General features: G+C 34.9%; 1 protein-coding gene across 3 annotated transcripts in view; it reads left to right on the forward strand.

Annotated features, from left to right (window-relative positions):
• Positions 1-24642, forward strand: part of CDH8 (cadherin 8) — a 410980-nt gene that overhangs the window by 373901 nt on the left and 12437 nt on the right. Inside the window, exons 11-13 of one of the 3 annotated variants that reach the window (XM_031658177.1) lie at positions 11643-11894; positions 13256-13438; positions 19445-19533. In XM_031658177.1, coding sequence (XP_031514037.1) covers positions 11643-11894; positions 13256-13438; positions 19445-19491 — 482 coding nt within the window. In that variant the 3' untranslated portion in view covers positions 19492-19533. Of the gene's footprint in view, positions 1-11642; positions 11895-13255; positions 15350-19444; positions 23630-24642 lie in introns of those variants that run through there. The other 2 variants (XM_031658176.1, XM_031658175.1) reach the window with 2 other exon arrangements.

The following is a 24642-nucleotide window of genomic DNA, read 5'->3' on the forward strand; positions in this document are numbered from 1 at the left end:
TTTTCTGTTCCTGTGTTAGTTTGCTCAGAAACTCATTCTTTTTTATGAACTCATTCTTTTTTATGGCTGCATAGTATTCCATGGAGTATATGTGCCACATTTTCTTTAAATAGACTTTTTAATTTTTCATGGACTATACATGTGGGGTATGCAAGGTAGTTTTCATTCTGAGGGCTCTTCTCTTTGCTTTTAGGTGGCTGAGCCCACATGAGCTCTTCTTTGTGTGCCCACAGAGAGAAACATCTAGCACAAGGTCTTTAGTGTCTCTTCTTATAAGGACATTATTCTTCTTGGATTAGAGCCTTTACCATTATGACATTATTTAACCTTAATTACTTCTGTAGAGGCCCCATCTCCAAATGCAGGCACACTGAGGGTCATAGCTTCAACAGAAGAATTATTTACGTATTCAGTCCGTAACAAACACTTCCTTGTTTGCTACAGGAAAAATGATATGTTATAAGGATATTCACGTTGTATGAAAGAATATCCCTTGATTTCCATCTCCAAATGCTTCAAGGACAAAATATCAATAATCAAAGAAGAAATTTCTCCTCAACTAACTATAGGAGATAATTGTTCAATCCGTGTGCCCCTCTCTGAATATACAACTAACATATCCAATTTCAGTTCAGTAAAATAGAATTCTGGTATGCACTTCTTTAACATGATGGTGTTTTCAATATTTTAATAAAAGTTTGATTTTTTTCCCTCTCTAAGGCCTCTTTTTAGCTGAACCTAAGCATCCTCAGTTTATTGCTCATGTTTCATGATATGAGTCATGCCCAGAGAAAGGCTCGGAAATCATCAATATTTCTCTTAAATTTTCATATGCAACCCCAGGATATATATGCTTTCCAATAGCCTGAAATTGAACTCTCCCTTTCTCTGATTTATTTTAAACCACATATAAGCCTTTACAACAAATAACATGAAGGGAAATAAATTTAAGCCCACAAAATATAGCTTATGATTACTTACTCATTTATTTAATCAGCAAGTATTTGCTGAAAACCCATTATGCATCTGCAATAGGTTATTTGTTACTTGGAAGCTTCTGAGTCTATTTCTGTACCTCTAATATCTATCTTATCGCCATTACTCTATCATTTCTTTGTAATAGTGTTTTGATAAAAATATAAAGAGTTTTGTAAGATCATGTAACTCATTTATCTGGAGATATTGGGGACAATTTGTGAAGGAAATTATACAGAAAGAAGTGATATTTGAGCATCGATATAAAGAACACATACATCTTCACAATTCAAATTATGGCTAAGGAGAGGTAGAGAGATTATCAAGCAGAATGAAGAGCAAATATGAAAGCCCTGAAGAGGGAAGATGTTTGACTTAGAAAAGGCTAGGATGTCTGGAACATATAGAGAAAGGAGAGTGAGAGCACATGAAGCTGGAGAATTAGACGGGCTAAACCATGCAGACCTTGGGGAAAGAAACTAAAATCTCTAATGTGTAATCAAGTGCAGAAATTCTAAATGTACTCTCTCTCTTTCTCGTTTCCCCCCTGCCAACACACACACACTCACACACACACACACACACACACATATATAGATAGATCGTTATACATGTTTATTATTGAGAGTCTATATTGCATTCCATTTCTATTTGATATGTTTTTCCAGAATAATGTACTTACTCAATTTTGTTTTTGTTTGGTAACAGACATTCTTACAAGATTAGATAGATGGATAGGTAGGTAGTTAGGTATATAGACAGACAGATAGATAGATATTCATTGCTGTCTCATTTTCTAACTTTTAAAAATATTTCTCAGTGCTTATGAATCCGTTAGCTGTTCAGTTCCTTAAAACTAAAACCATTCCAAATAGAAGTGGGTAAAACGATGGTACCAATGTTATGAGAATTCCTGCTCTATGTCAAGTCCTGTGCTACAGACTGGGAGTGGAACTGTGACTAAGGCAAGTCTGCCTCAAGGGGCTTATATTTTAATGAAATAAAACATATACATTTTATTTAACAGTATCTGTTTTTTCCTAAAATTTCACAAGAGTAATGCATCAACATTGTAAGGGATTAATTGTAAGATGACTGCCTTTAGCATGGTCTCATAACATTCAGTAAAAACCTAACAAATTACTTGAAAAACAAAATTACATAAAACTAAGAATAAAACTAAATATTTTTTATCATAATCAATCTGTTGTCAGAATCTGAATAAAAGTTCATATATATTTATGTAACTGTACTCTGCCACCTGAAACTAAGCAAACCTGTGTCCTTGAAAAGAGTTCTTGTTCATTTGGTCTCTTCTTTACTATTTACTTGGCACATACCTTGTATTTCTCAGCCAAGGAGAAGGAAACTCAATTCTACTACCACTTTAGGAATATTGCCATTGGAGGCATGCCTGGTGCTCTTAGCTCACTTTAAGTCCCCGTGAAGATCTTTTGTACAACAGTCAGTCATAAACAACTGGGTATGGAGAATAGGGAAACTCCTGGAAATGGAGTTTTTCTTTTTTCTTGGTATAATATTCATCTGTAAAGCATTCCAAAAGAATGAGGAAACAGGAAAATCTCTAACTGGGAGAAATAATGGGGACTATGAGTACATTTGCTTATTGGTATACAGTGGGGATTGGTTCCTGTGGATATCAAAATCCACGGGTGCACAAAGTCTCTGATATAAAATGGCATAGTATTTACACATACTCTATGTACATCCTCCCATATACTTATCATCATCTCTAGATTACTTATAATACCTAATGCAATGTAGATACTATATATAGATATATTTTATTGTGTTTTTAATTTGTATTATTTTAATTACTATATTGTTATTGTTTATATTTTTAAGTATTTTCTATCTGCTGTTGGTTGAATCCACAGATGTGGAAACCATGGATACAGAAAGCTGACTGTATTTGAATACACCTATTGAGAATGTCAGAGAGCCAGGTGATAATGTGATGGTATGTTTCTATCTCAGTGTAAGACAACTGTAGTAGACGGGACATCAACCTATCTGGTTGGATATTAGTTCATCCTAGAGAATTGCAATTGATACTAATCTGCCCATTTTTAAAATTGATCTTGTCAGCATATCCTTCTATCTTTTGGAAACTGTTGTTTTACCCTCAACTTCAAGTGTTTTTTTTTTTTAATAATGTAGTATGTAACTATGGATTCAGTGATCATTTCCTCTCTTTTTTCATATATTTTTTTACTTCTAGAAAAATTTCTCCCTTTTATCTAACATCTCATTATTAGGACATACTCTTCTGTTTACTGTGCTCAAAAAGATAAAATAAATGCAATAGAAGCAATAAGCAGGAGCAGAAGCTATAAGGGGAGAGAGCAGGCTAAGATTTAGAGACAAGAAGATGATACACAATGGAAACATGAAAGACTGAGAAGAAGGTTGTTGAATAATGTAGGAGTAAAACTGAAGCCAAGTTTAGAGGTTGTGAACAGCCAAGATACTATCACTTATATGACTCTTCTTTCCTTTTACACTAATGGACAGCAAATAAAACAAACAAACAAACAAACAAAACTAAAGTAAAACTAAAGTAAAAAACAAAAAAAAGAGTGCATGTAAACAGATAAACAATTAAAAAATCTTCCAATAAACACCATTGATTATCTTACCAATTGTTGAAAGTCAAAAGCCTTTTTCTTTTTTTTTTTTTTTTTTAATTAATTTATTATTATTATACTTTAACTTGTAGGGTGCATGTGCATAACGTGCAGGTTTGTTACATATGTATACTTGTGCCATGTTGGTGTGCTGCACCCATCAACTCGTCATTTACATCAGGTATAACTCCCAATGCAATCCCTCCCCCCTCCCCACTCCCCCCTCCCCGTGATAGGCCCCGGTGTGTGATGTTCCCCTTCCTGAGTCCAAGTGATCTCATTGTTCAGTTCCCACCTATGAGTGAGAACATGCGGTGTTTGGTTTTCTGTTCTTGTGATAGTTTGCTAAGAATGATGGTTTCCAGCTGCATCCATGTCCCTACAAAGGACACAAACTCATCCTTTTTTATGGCTGCATAGTATTCCATGGTGTATATGTGCCACATTTTCTTAATCCAAGTTTTTTTTTTTTTTTTTTTTTTTTTTTTCCAAGTCTTTGCTATTGTGAATAGTGCTGCAATAAACATACGTGTGCATGTGTCTTTATAGCAGCATAATTTATAATCCTTTGGGTATATACCCAGTAATGGGATGGCTGGGTCATATGGTACATCTAGTTCTAGATCCTTGAGGAATCGCCATACTGTTTTCCATAATGGTTGAACTAGTTTACAATCCCACCAACAGTGTAAAAGTGTTCCTATTTCTCCACATCCTCTCCAGCACCTGTTGTTTCCTGACTTTTTAATGATCGCCATTCTAACTGGTGTGAGATGGTATCTCATTGTGGTTTTGATTTGCATTTCTCTGATGGCCAGTGATGATGAGCATTTTTTCATATGTCTGTTGGCTGTATGAATGTCTTCTTTTGAGAAATGTCTGTTCATATCCTTTGCCCACTTTTTGATGGGGTTGTTTGTTTTTTTCTTGTAAATTTGTTTGAGTTCTTTGTAGGTTCTGGATATTAGCCCTTTGTCAGATGAGTAGATTGCAAAAATTTTCTCCCATTCTGTAGGTTGCCTGTTCACTCTGATGGTAGTTTCTTTTGCTGTGCAGAAGTTCTTTAGTTTAATTAGATCCCATTTGTCAATTTTGGCTTTTGTTGCCATTGCTTTTGGTGTTTTAGACATGAAGTCTTTGCCCATGCCTATGTCCTGAATGGTACTACCTAGGTTTTCCTCTAGGATTTTTATGGTATTAGGTCTAACATTTAAGTCTCTAATCCATCTTGAATTAATTTTCGTATAAGGAGTAAGGAAAGGATCCAGTTTCAGCTTTCTACTTATGGCTAGCCAATTTTCCCAGCACCATTTATTAAATAGGGAATCCTTTCCCCATTTCTTGTTTCTCTCAGGGTTGTCAAAGATCAGATGGCTGTAGATGTGTGGTATTTTTCTTTTTTAAAAAAATCACAAAGGTGCCCACTGTAACTTCTTCTACTCAAAATTGTACTAGAAGTTCTCATTAGTGTACTAAGATTTTAAAAAAATGAAAACAGTAATACTTGAAAAGGAATGAATAAAATCCTTTATTTGCAGAGAATGTGTGACTATATAGAAATACCCCCAATATTATCAGATATATTTTTCTATTCCCTATTTTACTAATTTGCTTTTTAAATTTTTACCATTTCTTTTCTTCTGATTGCTTTAGGCTTATTTTGCTCTTCCTTTTATATGGCCGATAGTAAAAAATTAGGCTATTGATTTGAGAGCTTTCTGCTCTTTTAATACAGACATTTAAAGCTACGAATTTCCCTCTAAGGACTCCCTTAGTTGCAACCCACACATTTTGATTTCATAGTATCTTTATTTACATTTGTTTCATAAATTTTTTAAAATTTCCATTTTGCTTTCTTCTTTGATCTATTGGCTATTTCAGAGTGCATTATTTAATTTCTACGTATCTATGAGTTTCCCAAATTTCTTCCTATTATTGGTTTGTAACTTCATTGCATTGTGGTCAGACAACCTACTTTGGATTGGTTCTATCATTCTATCATGTATTGAGGTTTGTTTTATGACCTGGCATATCGTTCACAGTGCAGAATGTTCCAAGTTCACTTGAGAAGAATATTTATTATACAGTTGTTGAGTGTTCCACAGTGTTAGGTATAGTTTATATTGTTTTTCAAGTCTTCTACCTTCTACCTTGATTTCTGCCTCAATGTTTTATTAATTATTGAAAGTGAAGTATTAAAGTATGCCACTACTACTTTTTAATTTCTAGGTATTTTATGCTCAAAAAATAGATATTTTATGCTGAAAAACATAATTGTTTTATACAATTGCTTTGTAGAACAGTTAAGACAAAAAAGAAGAAAAACTATGCATTTATACTGTCTTTTATAAGTAGATAATTATTGTCACTGATACTCTGTTTATTTTTAATGTGGATTTGAGTCACCATCTGGGGTCATTTGCTTTCAGTTTGAAGAAAACTTCCTTTAGTATTTCTTAGTAAGCATGCCTGCTGGTGACAAATTCTCTCATTTTTTTTTGTACATCTGAGAATATCTTTATTTCATATACATATTTATTTTGAAAGATAGCTCTGCTGAATATGATTGCTGGTTGACAATTTTTTTCCTTGAGCATTTTGAATATGTTATCCCACGTCCGTCTGGCCTTCATTGTTTCTATGAAATTTTAGCTGTTAAGTGATGAGTCAATTTTCTCTTGTTTTTAACATGTTCTACTTGGTTTTGGCTTTCCGTGTTTTCACTATGATATGTCTATTTATGAATATCTTTGTGTTTATGTTCTTGGAGTTCCTTGAGCTTTCTGGATGTATAGACTTTTTTTTTTTTAATTCAGGTTTTCAATGATATTCTTTTCTGTTTCTTTCTCCTTCTCCTCCCTTAGTACACTCATTACATATTTGTTGGTGCACTTAATGGTGTTATACATTTTTTGAGACTCTGCTTATTTCTCTTTATTCTTTTTTTCTTTCTCTTCTTTAGTTTGTGTATTCTTTATTGTTCTATCTTTGAGTTCACTTATCATTTCTTTTGCCAATTCAAGTCTACTGTTTTAGTCACTCTAGTTAATGCTTTATTGTTCCTCTCATGGGCTTTTTCTTTTTGCCAGCTGTTTTCCCCCATGGGTCGTATTTTCTTCATTCTTTGTATGTTTCATAATCTTCTGTTGGAAATTAGGCATTTTAGATAATATAGCAAAACTGGGTACTGTCTTCTGAAGGCTTATTTTATTCTCTTGTTTGTTTAATGACTGGCTGGATAGTTTTAGTGAAGTCTATTTCCCCCCTGTAGTATTAAATCTCTGATGTTTCACCTCAGGGAATCTCAACCATGGGTGTGTCCACAGTCACCTTAGAATTACAATTGTTTGGGCAGGGCTCTCCTTGATTGCCTTTTCCCCTGACCACGTCTAGCTGTTGAACTCCACTAATTACCAACAGGATTTCTGTATTGTTTGTAAGGCTGCCTTGGAACCTAAATTGCTCTAAGGACCAATCCATTCAAATTTGATCTCCTTTGAAAGAGTAGTTTCCTAGGTCAGACTTTCAGATTCGTTCTGACCCAGGCTCCCGAGGCTACCTCTTTCCAAGATTCCCTGCTTTTCACTCCCCTGGGCAAAATCCTGAGCTATTGGCTCTGGAGCTGGTGTGAAGATTATGGCATGTTTCTCTGAGGAACAGCTATACCTTAGGACAGAGCATATGATGCCGAGGGAAAAATAGCCTCAAGATTTTTTGGCTTGCCTCGCCCAGTGAACAGTGGGCTAGGGAAAGGACTATTGAGGCTCCATATTCTCAGTGGCACAGTGCCCAGCCAGAGCCTCTCTCCCATGAGTGGGGACCAGGAGGAAGAAAAGAGTCCCTGCCTCTTAACCACACTGACTTAGAACTTAGCTTGAACAGTAAGTAACTAGGAACAGAATGAGAATGTCTGACATCACACCTTTCCCCCAGAAAACAGTCCTCCAACTGCTCGCTGCAGGGAGAAGGACCCCTGTATTCTTGACTAAACTAGTTTGGAGTAAAGTTTCTACCTCACTGAGCTGAGACAAGGAAGGATGGGAGTGGGTTCTTGTTCATGCACTCTCAGAGTCTTACCATTCTTACCAAGCTCTAGTCGATTTTCTTAAATAAGTGTTTCTTTATTTGCTGCTTGCCTCCAGATCCATTTCCAGAATCTTTAAACGTTTTTCCATTTATAATTTTCACCAGTTTCACTGGAAAGCACATCTGTGGAGCTCCTTTTGCTATCATGCTGAAATGGAATTCTCTGATAAGATACGCTTTCATAAATAAAAAGAAAGTCTTAGAAGATTGCTGAAGCTAAAATCAATGTATAAGGCAGTTAAATTATCAGCAGCAGTGAGTTGAAAATATATTTTTAAAAAGGTAACTAAATTGTAAACAGGTTTACTATCACAAGAAACTATATACGGCAGCAAAAATAAATCTAACAAAAAGATGTGGACATTTTTGTAGGCTAAAAACATTTTATTGACATGTATTAAAGAACATACATAAATCACTCTTAATGTAAAAAACTGATGATAAAGATGTAATTATTTCAAAATTGGTTAATATTTAAATATAACTTCTACCAAATTTCTTATAGGAATTTTTATAAAACTTATAATCTGATTCTATATTTTTCAGAGAAGAGCAAATGAACAATAATAGCCAAAATATCCTTAAAGAACACGGTATGAGAAAATGCTGTAACCAATATCAAGATTTATGATAAAGTTTTCATTCATAAGAAACAGGGTATTCATTCAGGGTTAGAGAACCAGATTATTGAAACAGAAGAGAGATCTCTTAAAAGAATGAGGACGCGGCCGGGCGCGGTGGCTCAAGCCTGTAATCCCAGCACTTTGGGAGGCCGAGACGGGTGGATCACGAGGTCAGGAGATCGAGACCATCCTGGCTAACACGGTGAAACCCCGTCTCTACTAAAAATACAAAAACTTAGCCGGGCGTGGCGGCGGGCGCCTGTAGTCCCAGCTACTCGGGAGGCTGAGGCAGGAGAATGGCGTGAACCCGGGAGGCGGAGCTTGCAGTGAGCTGAGATCCGGCCACTGCACTCCAGTCTGGGTGACAGAGCGAGACTCCGTCTCAAAAAAAAAAAAAAAAAAAAAAGAATGAGGACGCATAAAAATTTCATTTGTGAGAAAATGAGCTTTGACGATCAGTAGGTAAGTGACAAGTTACTCCATAATTAACATTGAGAAACTCAATTTTAGTATAGAAAACAATCAAATTAATACAACAACCTAAAACTAATTGTATATAATTAAGAAATTTTAAATAAAAATTTTTCAAATAAGGCTTGAAAACACTAATTATAAAAGATTAATAAAATAAACTATATTAAAATCAAAAATTTTAATGAAATGAAAAGGCATGTGTTAAAGAAGTTAGAGAGTGTTAAAGAAGAAAACACAACTTTGTAGAAGATATTTACTACATTTAGGATTTTAAAAATTATTCCAAAATCATTAATTTGAGCTTTGTGAAACTGCTAATATTCTATGGTTTTTTATGTGTAAAATAATGGCGATTTCATTCAGCCTAATGAAAGAACTCAAGTAAATTGAAAACAAATACAAATACCAATGCAAAAATAGGGAAAAAAAAAGATGAGTAGGTAAAAAAGGAATTGATGTTGCCTGGAACTGGCAGGTAAAATTTAGCAAGAATAACTCATAGACTTTCTTTACTCAGTCAACAATTTTCTGTGGAAAGGAGAGCAAGGTAGGCAAATTCCCGGATTAGTAAAAAAATATATATGTAAGTATGAATTTAGTGTTAGACCCACTAATGCTTTTCTCAGTAGTAAAGGAGATAGCTTTGTTCTGCAGTAAGCAAATTCCTGCTACAGTTTCTAAATTATTATAATAGTCTGTTATAAAAGGAGAATATGGAAAGATTGTTTCTCATAGAAATAGTATCAACCACAAAAAGACAATAGCCTCACTTCAGTTTTATTAACTGTCTCTTGAAGAACAAATTCTATCTTTTGTTTTGAACTATCGTGTATAAAATCATCCAGAAATATTCTTTGTACTAATTAGTTGTACTCATACTTGTCATATACTTTCTGAAAATATAACACAACTATATATTCTATATCTGTTTTGAGATAATGTTCCTTGCTTTTAGCTTACCGGTATTTCTGTCTAGGTCATGACAATAAAGATTCCTGTATCATTTGGTATATAACTGCTTAACTACATTAGAAATCTCTTTTTCTAAGTATATTCAAATAACTATATGATGATGTGCAACCAAAAGAAATTCAAAAAATAATTGTTAAATCAGAGTGCTTTTTCTATTTGACTGCTTATTCGAAAAGCATTATAGGCCTGTTTATACCTTAAACAAAGCAAAATTAAATATAACTATACATCTATTTTGGGGAATGGCTATCAGTTTTTGGAAATCCTAGTATAGTGCTGTATGGTAGAGTAGTTTTATAAAACTTATTTGAAGTCATCTGAATGGAATATCTCACTTAGTTGAGTATTTTGGAAACCAATAGGATACTGATGCTCAGAAATTGGATGGCAATGGTTTGGAATCATTACTATTATATGCAATGATTAAGTAGCCCAGTGTTCTGGGGTCTCTAATTTGCCAATATTTGAAAAAAACAAAAAAAAAAAACCACACAACCCAAATAATTATTTTGCCCAAATAACACTATGCACAGTAACCAAACTTGTGTTTGTTTGCTTTTGGCTGTAATATCACTGAGAGTTAATCAACATTTGCATTTTGAGTAAACGTATATCTTTCAGTAATCAACATGAGAAAGCAGATTAACAAATTATTATATATGATGTGACTGCAATTTATGAGATGAGGATGAATGACAACCAAATATTTCAACTTGGGGGTGAAAGTTTGAGAACTGTGTGTCTAACTTGGGAGCAGCCACTTCTCACTGACCAGTTTTACTTTGAACTGAAGTATATTCTTAAGTATTGCTTAACTGTTGCTCCAGACAACCAGTGTATATCTCCATATAATTAACTGACACCTGCAAAATGGAGCACAAGCTTTTATGACTTCTCATTTTGTTCTTATTATGTAACCACTATAGGTCTTCTCTACAGAATTTTAATGTATGTCGCATAGCTCCTCCGGGTAGTAAATAGGGCTTTTGCTGTATCTTAATGTGAATGCTCTAGGCCATGAGTGACTCTCTTTTTAGGTACCTGTGGGGAATCAGCAAAGTGCATTGTTTTGCAACCGTATTGTTATACAGTCCAACTTTTAATACAGAGCTTCTCAAACTTGTGTTTCAAATATGATGACATTTTATCCAATCAAATTTGCTTAACCTATTATCATTCTAAATAAATAATTTATTTTATTATCAGGCTAAATAAAGAAAATCAAACTTATGTATGGTATACGGAGACGAGATAATATATGTCTTCGGAAGGGACACTTACAGATTATTTTTGTAGAAGAAATGTTTTGCATTTTTAAGGTGATGATGGTAAAACTCCCTTGGTCCATCCGGGGTCCCATTCATTCAACCTGTTACGGTTGTCCTGGTCCATGCTGATTGAAAAAGTGCAGGTTGGGCTCGGTGGCTCATGCCTATAATACCAACACTTTGGGAGGCCGAGGCGGGCGGATCACGAGGTCAGGAGATCTAGAACATCCTGGCTAACACAGTGAAACCCTATCACTCCTAAAAATACAAAAAATTAGCCGGGCGTGGTGGCGGGCGCCTGTAGTGCCAGCTGCTCGGGAGACTGAGGCAGGAGAATGGTGTGAACCCGGGAGGCGGAGCTTGCAGTGAGCTGCGATCGTGCCTCCGTCTCAAATAAAATAAAATAAAATAAAATTAAATTAAATTAAATTAAATTAAAAAATGAGCAGAGACGAGTCGGGGAGAAAGCCTGAGCAGTCCACTGAAGTTGGGATTGTCTTGAGGTTTGCAAAGGGTTCATGAACTAGAAAAAAAAAGTGTTATTTGGGCGGTCATTTTGAAATGATGCAACTTATTGTAATTTTTACTTTTTCCAGATAATTCCCTCAGTATTTTGGCAAAGCATAATGGATTCAACCGCCAGAAGCAAGAAGTCTATCTTTTACCAATCATAATCAGTGACAGTGGAAACCCTCCACTGAGCAGCACCAGCACCCTGACCATCCGGGTCTGTGGCTGCAGCAATGACGGTGTCGTCCAGTCTTGTAATGTTGAAGCTTATGTCCTTCCAATTGGACTCAGTATGGGCGCCTTAATTGCCATATTAGCATGCATCATTTTGCTGTTAGGTACGTATTTCCTTCATAGCCTTCACCCTTTTTCTGGTTCATAAATGACTGTAAATAAGGACAGAAAACTCTCATCTATACAGGCAACAGCATTCCCTTGGGGAAGAGGAACTTCCTTTCCTTCTCCACGTTTTGAGATCTCTAAGAAGAAGTGAAGAGACAAAGGGTTGAGATAGTAAATGTCCAATTGAAGAGGACTTTCAGTGCCTTTTTCAGTTCCATCACCAGTAAATCGATGAATAAGGCATAATGGTGGTGGCAGTGGGGAAGTGCTTTTGTGTCGTTACAACACCATCTATTACATAAGAAGAACTCTGGGTGTGAGGCACACCAGTTCACTGCAACAGCAGGCTCTACTATGCCCACAATAGTGTCTCATTATAGATTGGGTTGCCGAGTCCATTGGATCCCAAATTTGGTGACATGAAAAGAAAGCAAATAAGCAAACTAAAAATAAGTTTTCTTCAAATTACCATTGCTTTTCTCTGACATTTTCCTTGATATAAACATCAATTTAAAATGATTGCAAGTTAAGATTCTATAACCTTTTAATAAAAAAATCCAATTATAAAATGAGATTACACAATAGGAAAATAGAAAAACAAGAGAGTCGTATCTTATCCTACCCTCAAGGAACAAAACACTTAAAAGACGGTGTCAGTTACTGTCTTTCTTGTTCCATCTGTCTTGCTCACCCAGTGCCTTGGATTCAAGCATCACTTTGCTGACATATTTTGCTCCATTAACCCACATTTGATTTGGCTGATCTGGCTAGTTGGGTATGTTTTCCTTGCCCTTTCTTCACATTCAGGTTTCTCTTCCCAGCTGGAGGCATTCCAGCCCTCCCACAAGACAAGTTGCCCGTGCAAATTTGACATTCACTTTTTTAATAAAAGAACGTAATTTAACTGGAGAGTGCCTTGAAAAACTGTGAAAGCCCAAGAACCTACTTTGCTCCTTTTTTTTAATAGAAGGGAGCTTTGGAACCAAAGGATGTTAAAGGACTTGCTTGAGACATACATCAAGCTAGTCATACTTTCAGTGCTATTTTTTATTTTGTGCCACTCACTCTAATGATCAAAACAGTATAAAATGTAACTTTCACCATGAATGCATGCATGCCAATTCTTTTAACCCAGCTCTATCAGCGTATAATAAACCAATAATCTGGAACAGTATTTACTCAAAATTTAATGTTCATCATTCAGAAAGATGTTTAGCTTAATTCTCCAGTAAATATTATTAAAGGTGTATGCTCACATGATTTTGTAAAAATACCCCTCTCTCCTAACATATATAGTGTGTTGCTTGTGAAATTATATGCCTGTTTGGCTGACTGTTATTTAATATTTTTCCTCTAGTCATCGTGGTGCTGTTTGTAACTCTACGGCGGCATAAAAACGAGCCATTAATTATCAAAGATGACGAAGACGTTCGAGAAAACATCATTCGCTACGATGATGAAGGAGGAGGGGAGGAGGACACAGAGGCTTTTGACATTGCAACTTTACAAAATCCAGATGGAATTAATGGATTTTTACCCCGTAAGGATATTAAACCAGATTTGCAGTTTATGCCAAGGCAAGGGCTTGCTCCAGTTCCAAATGGTGTTGATGTCGATGAATTTATAAATGTAAGGCTGCATGAGGCAGATAATGATCCCACTGCCCCGCCATATGACTCCATTCAGATATATGGCTATGAAGGCCGAGGGTCAGTGGCTGGCTCCCTCAGCTCCTTGGAGTCCACCACATCAGACTCAGACCAGAATTTTGACTACCTCAGTGACTGGGGTCCCCGCTTTAAGAGACTGGGCGAACTCTACTCTGTTGGTGAAAGTGACAAAGAAACTTGACAGTGGATTATAATAAATCACTGGAACTGAGCATTCTGTAATATTCTAGGGTCACTCCCCTTAGATACAACCAATGTGGCTATTTGTTTTAGAGGCAAGTTTAGCACCAGTCATCTATAAACTCAACCACATTTTAATGTTGAACCAAAAAAGATAATAAAATAAAAAAGTATATGTTAGGAGGTTATAAATCTTGTGGAGTGTGAATTAAGTATGTGGAGTGTCTAGAAGTCCTTGGATATTTGATATTTACCTGACCACCACAGACAAAGATTGGGATCCTGGCTAATCCTTAGAGAAACGGTTTAAATAGAGGAAAAAAATCAAAATTAAAAGGTGCTTTCTTAGAAAAAAAAAAATACGGACCTGCAAGGAATCTGCTGCTGATATGTGTCTTCTGCAAGGATTTTTATGAATGCAAATGATTTTTTTCCCCTTCACCAATAAGGATCCCACCACAAATGATAAAGCAATACTTGGTCTGCTGTACATTATAACTTTTTGGAGTTTTGAGAGGCCTCCTAGATTATACAGTACGGTGACCACACATTGTACATAATTGTTGGCCCCACTCACCAGAGACTGAATAGCATCTTTAAATATTGTGTCGAGCCTTAAAATATTCACATGTTCGTAATCCATTCCAGGGTGGGGCTTGCCAATTCAGTGGTGGGAGGAGAGAAATCCCATTCAAACATGCTTGTTTTCTAGAAGCAGGATTCCTCATTCCCTCCGCTTCATCTTCTTCCACAAGGACACAAAGATAAACTGTATTACACAGTGGACTACATAAGAGACAGATGGTTTTATTGCTAGCGCGTGAATTTATTTGTTTAATCCTTGAAATAAATATTTTATTGATGTCCATTAATGCTTTTATTTATTAAGGTTGGTAATCTATAGATTAAGGGGATATATGGGGAAAAAAACTAAATTATATCCATTAATAATCCTTTAGATTGTTTTATATAAATATATATACAATGAATGTTTAATACATGTACATTTTGATGAGATGAGTATGGCAGGCAATATTATCGAAAGGAGAGCTAATAGTCTCTTTAGAGTAGAAAGTGTTATTGTAACTGGTGATGGCAGGAACAGCATTTTCCCAGAGAAACTTTTGGACTGTTTTCTATTTTGTTCATAATCCTAGTATTTGGTGTTTTTACTACAAGCACAAACATCCTAAAGTATATTGATTCCTGTGAATATTTAAACTCTAGACTTTTAGATACCTACATAATGCCCTGCCCAAGAAACATGCTTCAAGTTACCCCCACAGTTTTAGAGCAGGAACTGATTTGTACATAATTTCACTGCTTACGTTTTTAGCACTCCTATCCCTGATCTTCATGGTGATGCACAGAATGTCTTAGACTCCAAAAAGGAACAGCACTAGAAGATGTGAGCATATTTAATTTGTAATGCAAACCTGCCATTTAGGAGTAGAAAATGTATGATAAAACTCAAGTATTACATGCAGATCATTTTAATTTTCTACTTTGCTTTAATGCAATATTGTTTATTTACTCCATGTATTGTATTCAGAGAAACTCCTGTATTGTTTCCTACTTTGTGAAATATATTTTTATAAATACCTTTGTTGTCATTAATTTTTTTTCAATCAGTGGAAGATCTATTAACAGAATCATCAACTCTAACTAAAATTCTAGAATACTCAACCAAACCATCCCAAGGGTCACTTTTGTTTGTAAGAGTCTTTATCATTAAGAAACAGAGAAGAGAAATGGCTTGCCAGTGATCATACACCAAGATGCCAGCAGGGACATAAAAGGAACATGGAACGCCTAAAGGCTAGTCCACCTGTGTCACTTGGGTCCTTCTGGAAGCAGACACATTGAGCAGGGAAAACCTGCAGACAAGTTTGCAGACCTAAAACTTGTAACAAAGATTTGGCAAGAGAGTCTTAGACTGCAGTGCAGACCTGGCAAAATCTCTGCCAGCCTGACAGGGGGTTCTAGAGTGAAAACATATCCATTAAAGCAGTCAGGCTGTGGTCCTCCGTCATCTCAGTCACTGGTGTGGGTCTGCTAAGAAGAGAACGGTTTTTGACTCAAAAACTGAAGGCACCAACTTCTAGAGGCTACCTCCACTGTGACAGAAACAACATGTTTAAATACTATACTAACAATTTATAACTATCCAGTGGCTTAATCAAGCTTTTATTGAGTTTCTGCTGAGAATAAGTCATCTTTTCTATGTAGTATTATGACTAGTGAATACTTTTTCTTGAGGTCAAAAGGTTGGTCCAGCATGACTTTAAAATATACTAGGATTTGGCACAGTGTTAAAAGAAGTGCTTGGTGAATGTAAATTATTAGTAGTAGTTTCAGTAATAATCAATAGTAATATTGTAACTATCTTACACCTTCCAAACCGAGGAGACATGATTATCATGTTTTATGTATCTCTTGAACGTCAGACTCATTTCTAGCATACGTTGGAAGTGCCCAAAGATTATAGACACATAAATATGTCTAACAGAAAAATTACAGTATTTTTTAAGGAGTATAAAATCTATATCCTCAGATATTGATAATCAACAGGATAATCTTCATACAGTGGTTTCTGTGAGCGGGAGATAATGTCTGGTGTACCAGTTGACCAGACATCGCCTCAATATTCTCTTTGCCTAGGAAGACAGAATGAAAGCATGAATCTCTTGCTGACTTTCTTTGCCACCACAGTGTCAGCATTTTGCATTTAAAAGCCTATTTCAGGTCTTGTAACATAGAATAAAGTGACTAATACCTTGATCCTAATAAGATTGGCCTATACTTTTAGAGTGTCGTGAATTAAATTAAAAATCTCAAGAACTCTCTCTCTCTCTTTCTCTCTCTCTCTCTCTTTCACACACACACACACACACACACACACAACAAACAAATAAAAAACACATTTTACTTGAGGTTTTACTTTAGCAATAGACTTGCCAGGACTTTCTCAACCAAAAGAGATCAGTAAGGTTCCTAACATTTTCTAAGATTTAAGTTTCCCATGCTCAACTTGTTAAATAACACATTTTAAAAACTTTACTGAAATGACTATTTTTTTAAAGCTCTGTGCATTGTTGTCTGTTTCATCAACATTGGCATAGCAGAGACAAGAGTACTCTCTGCTAAATGGAGAAGAATGGTTAAGTTGGAGCCAAGTGAGACAAAGTTATCTCCCTCCGCCTGCCTCACAATTCAAGGTTCCCACCTAGGGAACTGATGCATCCCTGGGTGACTGGACACAACACGGGATCAATTCAGCCTCCACTCTGTCTATGATTTGATGAAATCATATTAGCAAAATGTCTCTTAAACATCCATATATGAATATTAAAGAGTATTAAGGGGGGCATTTCTTACAATATTTTTATGAGTATAGTTATAAGTTTCTAAATACAATAAGTTTATAATACGATGATTAAAATATGCTATTTTTAAATTCATGTGTTAACCTTGCCACACAGAATTATGACTTCTAGGGTGTAAACTTTAAAGTGAAACTGTTTTGAAAAAAATCTGCAGTTAAGTGTATGTGTATATATAGAAGAAAAGGAAACTTAGATTTACTGGTATCACCAGTGAGGCAAGAACGCTTAGAAAGATACAAATGTGTCTTTGGGAGAGTTTGCTTAATCAGATGCTTAAAGGAAGACAAGTCTCTGCATGAGACTTAGAAATCTCCTAGGAGCAGCCGGATTCCACACTGAGACTCAACAGAGTTCTGGGCTATGCTGTATTTTGGAAAAGGAAAAGCGGGTGCTGAGAGCTAAGTAGCCAATTACTCTTTATAGCCACATAAGGACTGAAGGCAAGTAGGCCCTTCCAACAAGTTGTATTATGCGATCACTGGCTTTGCAGGGAATCTCACGAATGTATAACCTTCTGATTGCCTTTTTGATTGAAAGTTCCATCTGAGATCAGGGCAGTGTAACCAGTAATAAGATTTCAAAAAATCCCATCACTGGCACTGTCGGAAAGGCTGAGCATGACTGAAATCCTATCATTGTCAGTCAAAAAGATAAGGTAACAGCAGGCATCACTATAAAAGCTCTATAAATGCACAACTTAAACATGAGTATCAACATTAAAAAGAATATATATATATCCTTATACATATATTTATAAATATATTCATGTATTTAAATATGCACACATATACACAATTAAGTTACTGGGTATAATTTATAGTTTTAATTTTTCATCTCATAATCTCATGCATTGCTAAAAAATTGAAATTGTGGCTCTCTTTTTTCATGAATCTAACCTTGAATTTGAAAGAAATTGAATTGAGGGTAAAGGGTTTTAAAAGCAGGTTTTTATTTGCGAACAGAATAACGGCTCATAATACCTGGGCTTAGAATTAAATATGTCACATTGTGAGGCTGTACTTAGACTTTTAAATGTCATTGTATTTTTTTGTGGGGAAAATAAGTGTAGAATATATTTTGCAGGAAATACTTTTCTATACTTTTTTCAATTTCAATACTGTTTTATTTGCTATAAAAAGTGTCTTTGCAGTTACTCAGTTGGCCAAACAGTGTTGAATGTATTTTTTGTCCTTGTAATTATTGCTTCTTATGATAATTGTAGAAGAGCATGTCTTTATGATCTATCGTTCAAAAATACATTTATTATCATTGTATTTTTAGTCAACACAAATTTATGGATTACATGGTATACTGTTGATATTGAAGATATTCTAGTCCTAGTATTTTGAGCACAGACCTAGTGTTATGGAGGACATAAAATTTAAAAATTTCTTGACTTGATGGGCTATCTGAGGAACAAGAATTTTGTCTGCCACATTTATTGAGTATCTATCAGTACAGAAATTAAGCTACATGGTTGATACAGAAATATTAAATACAGCAGCATTCTCGAAGTTTTTTTCTTTATTTATAAAATGTACCTAATCAATCTCATAAGAACTAATTGTTGAATTTTTTTTTTTCCCATGGATAAATACTATTTGAGTCTGGGTTTAAGTTTGGTTGGTCTGACACTAACACCCCTTAACTTTCAACTAAACAGTTCTCTCTGTAATTATAATATGAGACTTTTGATGATAAGAAATAGAAACTAAGTTATATATAGTGGTATGGAAGTACTGAGGAGGAAGTAAGGGACCCCATATGGGAAGACTCAAGAAGGCGTCATGGTGAAATTTTCCAAAAAGATGGGAACTCAAGAATGGGTGCAACAGAAATCACAGCTTTTCCAAATACTAAAAGGGAAAATTATAAAAAGCACCAATGGCACATTTTTGGACATTCAGAAAGATCCAGAAATTAGGTGCTCATAGGACTTCTAGGTTTGCCAAATTGTCGTGTTTTATGGATAGGAAAAATGAGGTTCAGAAACATTATAAGGAATTTTCAGGGTTAAATTACACATCAAATATATGAGAGAAACAGAAATTGCATCCTGGTATTTAGGGTCATCTCCTGAGTTGTAATGTTGTAAGAGATTTTGTATGTATTCTCCTCCTTCCTTTATGTGTGGAAGTTGCATCTAGGTCTCAAGGTTAGTAGGCATTTGCTGGAGAAAATGGTGCCTTTCTGTAGTATTTCCCCAATTTGAGTTACCTGCCACCATCTAATTCACGTCTTGAATGCAAGTATTATTTCTTGCAAGTACCCCTACTAATAGATAATAGATATTTCTATTATTATCCACAGATTACAGAAGAGGGTTGCTAGGAGGAATGTCACAAGATGCTGTCTGAAGAGAAAGACTGTGGAAAACCATGGCTTCAATGAACTCAGAGGTCAGGACCAGAAAAGGAAATGAGAGGTCACCAAAGCCAAATGTTAATTTCTTGGGATTTCTTCTGTACATGCAAAGAACTCCAGGCCATCCTATGATTCCTCATAAATAAGAGGAAGATTTTAACAATTATGCTCTAAGATGGAACATGACAATTTAGGAGTCATTGGGATCACCCTCCCCCTTTCCAATACTGTTCTGCTTTGACTACAAATATGTCTAATGGTTTTCTAAATTAACCTCTAAAATTTGAGAGCTATGTCATCTTTGTCAAGTCTGATTGTTGAGTATGTGAATGGATGTTTTTGGTTCAATGTTAGAGCCAAAATTTATAAATAATAATTATTTATAAATAATGATATTGCAAATAAACTTTAAAAAAGACCTTTAAACATAAAAATTCTTTTCTATAAAATACATACTAGGTACTAGGCTAGTAACAGAAAAAGGATAAACCCAACACAATTCTCTTGCCTTTCAAGACATGGAGTTAAACTGGATAAATTATAAAAGCAAATAAATGATAAAACATTTGATTTGGCTATCCCGTGGAAGAACTAAGCGGACGGTGTTTTTAAAGCACAGAGAAAGAATATTTACCTAAGTCTGCAAAGGCAAGATATCTTTCTTGAGGCTGTGTTAGAATGAGTCTTGGAGGGAAGCAAATCTTAGACAGGGAGTATCAAAAAGTAAGGCGAGCTTGAGGTCCTGACACCTGAAAATAAATGGTGATGTGAAGGGATCTCTCAATGGGCTTCATTATTGTGTTTCTCAATGTATGAAATTCTCCAAGTTACAGAAACAATCAGTATCCTTATTTATTTAAGAAATATGTACCAAAGAGTTCCCATTCATTTGGGTGCTGGGAATACAGCATTGAATAGGACAAAAGAGATTTTTTTTTTTCAAAGAACTGGTAATATGGAAGAAATGTAAATAAATAGAAATACAAAAAAAATTTGATATGATAGAACAAAAGAGATGGATGAGAAATGAAATGTGTTACTTACAGTGGACAGAATGATATTTGAGTTGCCATGTGAAGATTTTTTAATCAAGGAAAACCATAGTAAAGAGTTTGGGAATGCTTACGTTAGTGGTTCTCCTAGACTGAATCAGTGGCATATACAAGAAAGAATATGAAGTCCAGATTATAGTGGATAAAGGTGAAAGAGATGAACAGATGTGGAAACCTGGGCAGAGACCATATTATCCAGGCTTTTGTCAACCAAGATAAGGAGCTCATGTTTACTTCATGTAAAAGAGAAGGCAATTGAAGGGATCTAAAAGCAGGGGGATGATATGATCTGATTTATATTTTAAAAATAATCACTCTGACTCTTACATGAAAATCAGATTGTAGTAGACATGAATGAAAGTAGGAAACCCAGATAGAAGGTTTTTATCATAAGCCAAGGAACATATTATCTTGACTTTATGGAGTGGTAATACAGATAGAAGGAATACCCAGAATTCACATATATTTTGGATATAAAATTGGTAGTAATGGTAGTTCAATTACATGCTCAAAATAAAGATGGAATCTAAAAATAACTCCCAGAATTTTTGGCTTGAATGACTATGTAATTCGTGGGGCCAATGACAAAATTTAGGAAGACAAGAAGTGAATTTGTTTATCAAAGGCTGACATCCTAACTTCTCTAGTAATGGACAACAGAAAAGGATAACAGAAATCAGAGTCTTATAGAAATTCTTACATGGGGTGTGTTAGGGACTGTCTTAGGGTTCTTCAGAGACACAGAGCCATTTGGTGAGAGAGAGGAGCTTTTAGCAGGAATTGGCTCATGAGACTATGGTGGCTGAGAACTCCTACGATCTGTTGTCTGCAAACTGGAGGAAAACCAGTATTGCAGTTCTGTCTGAGTCCTAAGGCCCGAGAACCAGGGGAGATAAGATGTAAATGCCAGTCTGGAGTCAGGAGAAGATGAAATAAGATATTCCAGCTGAAACAGTCAGGCAGAATAAAAGGGAACAAATTTCCCCTTCCTGTTCTTTATGCCTTCAGTGTATTAGATGAGGTCCAAGTATGCTGGGGAAGGCAATCTACTTTACTGAGTCCATTGATTCAAATGCTAACCTTATCTGGAAGCACCATCACGGACACACCCAGGAATCATGTCTCATCTGTGCATCCTGTGGCCTAGTCAAGTTGCCATATAAAATTTACCATCACAGGGATCATTTGGGAAACATAGCTACATTTTGATTTTTTCTATATATCAATACCTGAGTCAATGAAGGTCACAAGAGACATGATACATTTCGGAAAGAAAAGTTCGGTCAGACTGATCATTTTATATATTTTAGCTTTCTAGAAATTAGAAAAAATGTAAAGGCTCCACTTCAGTTAGTTCATTCTTGGCTGAAGTATGATGGATTCACTTACTGGAAATAATAGTTAGTGGAAATGATGAGATAATATCCCGAAACCTTTATGTATGCTTACGTAAAAGTAGGAAAAAAAAAGGCACATATGGCTTTCTCTATAAACATAGTACTTTGTCCAGAAAGCATTCCTGAGATATACCCTTTCTCTTTGGATTGAATACTAAATCTCAAGAGAAGGAACATTTGGTCTTTGTGGTTTAGGTATGATAAAAATTACAGAAGAAACACACTCAAACAAATCATTTTTGTTGGTTTATTGCTACTTACTGATAGTTATCTGGTTGTTTGGAAGTTTAGGGTTTTGGCACTTAATTAACGTTGGGTGCGTAGAATTGAAGCAATATTCATCGGGAGAGAAAAGTCTTATGCAGAGTAAGTATAAGAAATTCTTATATTAAAAGGTTATTGATGAGACTGCATCTAATCTGTCATGCACTTATCATGCTATAAGCCCTGTGCTACATGTGTGGGGCTTGGACAAAGATAGAAAGACATACTTCTTTTTCAGAGATTACTGTTTTCTGCAGTAGTTTGACACAGCTTTTGTTTTTAAAATAATAGCATTGTGTGTGTGTGTGTGTGTGTATGTTTTAGTACTTTCAAATTGCCATAAAAATACTGTTTCAAAATAATGAATGCTTAATGAGTTTACAGATAGAAACATATTTATTGAGCTACACCATAAAAAAAATGAAGAATTCAATCGGTCATTATGGTGAGAGATGGAACATACAAAGGTGATATCACAAGTGCAAGGCAGGAAGACCTGAAGACGCACAGTCTAGAAAATACATTGTGTGTGTCTTAAAACCTGGTGGGAATAAAGTAAAAACAGAAAATTACAGATACACCAATTTTTGCTATGAGAACATCAATAGAAACTAATAGTGTATTAATAAGTAATACCTCTTGTTTTAATATTGTTTGTCCTAGGAATAGAAAGATAGTTAGTTGACTATCAAACACAAAAATACATACATATGAACATTTCTATAGGTGCATTTTTAAAAAGTGTGATAGAGTTCATGACCTACTTAAGATAAAAACCCTCAGAAGATTAAGCAATATGCATAAATGAGAATGTCCTTAAACTGATAAAGGGTAATCAACCCAAATTTTATAGTAAATAAAACAGTTAATAGAGAATTGTAAGGGAAATTTATTTAAGATGAAAATAAGAAAAGGAAGGCTGTCCACATTGCTTTGATTCAATATAATATTCAAAGTCCTGACTACCACCAATATCCAAAGAAATGCTAAAGCAGAAACAAAGTTTTAAAGCTTTATAGAAAAGAGGGGAACTGTGCCACTATTTACAGATAATATTGTCATAAACATAGAAAGTTAACAGAGGAAATAGACAAACTATGACTACTAAGCAAGTATTTCAGCAATGCTGCTAAATCTGAATGATTTCTCTGATGAAAGGAAAATGCCAATGATGTCAATTATATTAGCAATTATTATTTTTATTCTATTATAATCTAAATAATAACAGAAATTTGTAACCAATTCAATATTTTGTTTTTAAATTTGATTTTAGTATTTATTGAGCTCTATAATTTACATAAAATTTAAGTAAGACTAGTGAAGAGATAAGGAAGGAATAGTATTACACTACCAGGTAAAACAAACTTATCACCAAGGTGTAAAAAATAAAACAAGCAAATGACAATGCACAAAAAAAACGAGCAATAAAAACAGATATGGAAATCCTGCTGCAGGTACAAAGGCAAGCCCAAGTAAATGAACCAAAACTCAAACTAGTTTACGTTTAAAAATGCAAATGTAAAACAGTAAGCTATCACTCTAAATTTATGGGACAGGTATAAAAAGGTAGATACTATCAAGTGTTAGTGAAAACATTAAGACTGAGAAGATTCATACATCGTATGTCTTCTGTAATCCGACAATGCCACATTGTGGGGTAAATTCAAGAGAAACTCTTACACTGATTCCTAAGCGAACATGTTCAGTGTTATTTATCATGTCTTTTTTTTTTTTAAGTGAGGTGCTAGAGGCACTGAACGCATCTGCACTAGGAGGATGGATATTATGTCCTCTTAATAAATACTAAGATTTACTATGGGGCATTTAGAAGTAATAAAATAAATGCACACAAGGCAGCATGTATTCATTCTGAAAAAAAATGTCAAATTAAAAATGTAAATTGCGATGAAATAACGCATCTATAGTCATTTAAAACAAATTCACAGAAATATACATTTTACAAAGATACGTATCCAATAATATTTGTTTTTGCTCACCTTAGAAAAAGTGGCTGATCTACTTGCACTAGAGCTCTAATAAACAAATTGATACGTAAATAAAAATAAGATAATGTTAGGTATGCTTAGAAAAATCAATAAATAATACATTCCTTGGACTTGGTATTTGGTATAGGAAAGCAAGTACTACAGTGAGGATGGGTGGTATTCGGACTGTGAAAGTTTGTATGTACTGAAGAAGCTAGACTAAAATAGGAACTCCAGCCTATGAAATTGCGCTGTGTAGAACAGGAACCCATACAATTTAGATACGTATTTTCAGTACAAGTTTAGATTTCTGTTATATTTCACATTTGTTGAAATACCCAGACTAAACGTTCTTAGAAATCTTATTGCAATAAAACTGTTTATTCCTGGATTTCTTAAATATAGTTAGTTAATTACGATTTTGTTCACTGCATAACCAATGTTAT

This window comes from Papio anubis, chromosome 18 (assembly GCF_008728515.1).
Source record: "Papio anubis isolate 15944 chromosome 18, Panubis1.0, whole genome shotgun sequence".
Taxonomy (NCBI): Eukaryota; Metazoa; Chordata; class Mammalia; order Primates; family Cercopithecidae; genus Papio; species Papio anubis.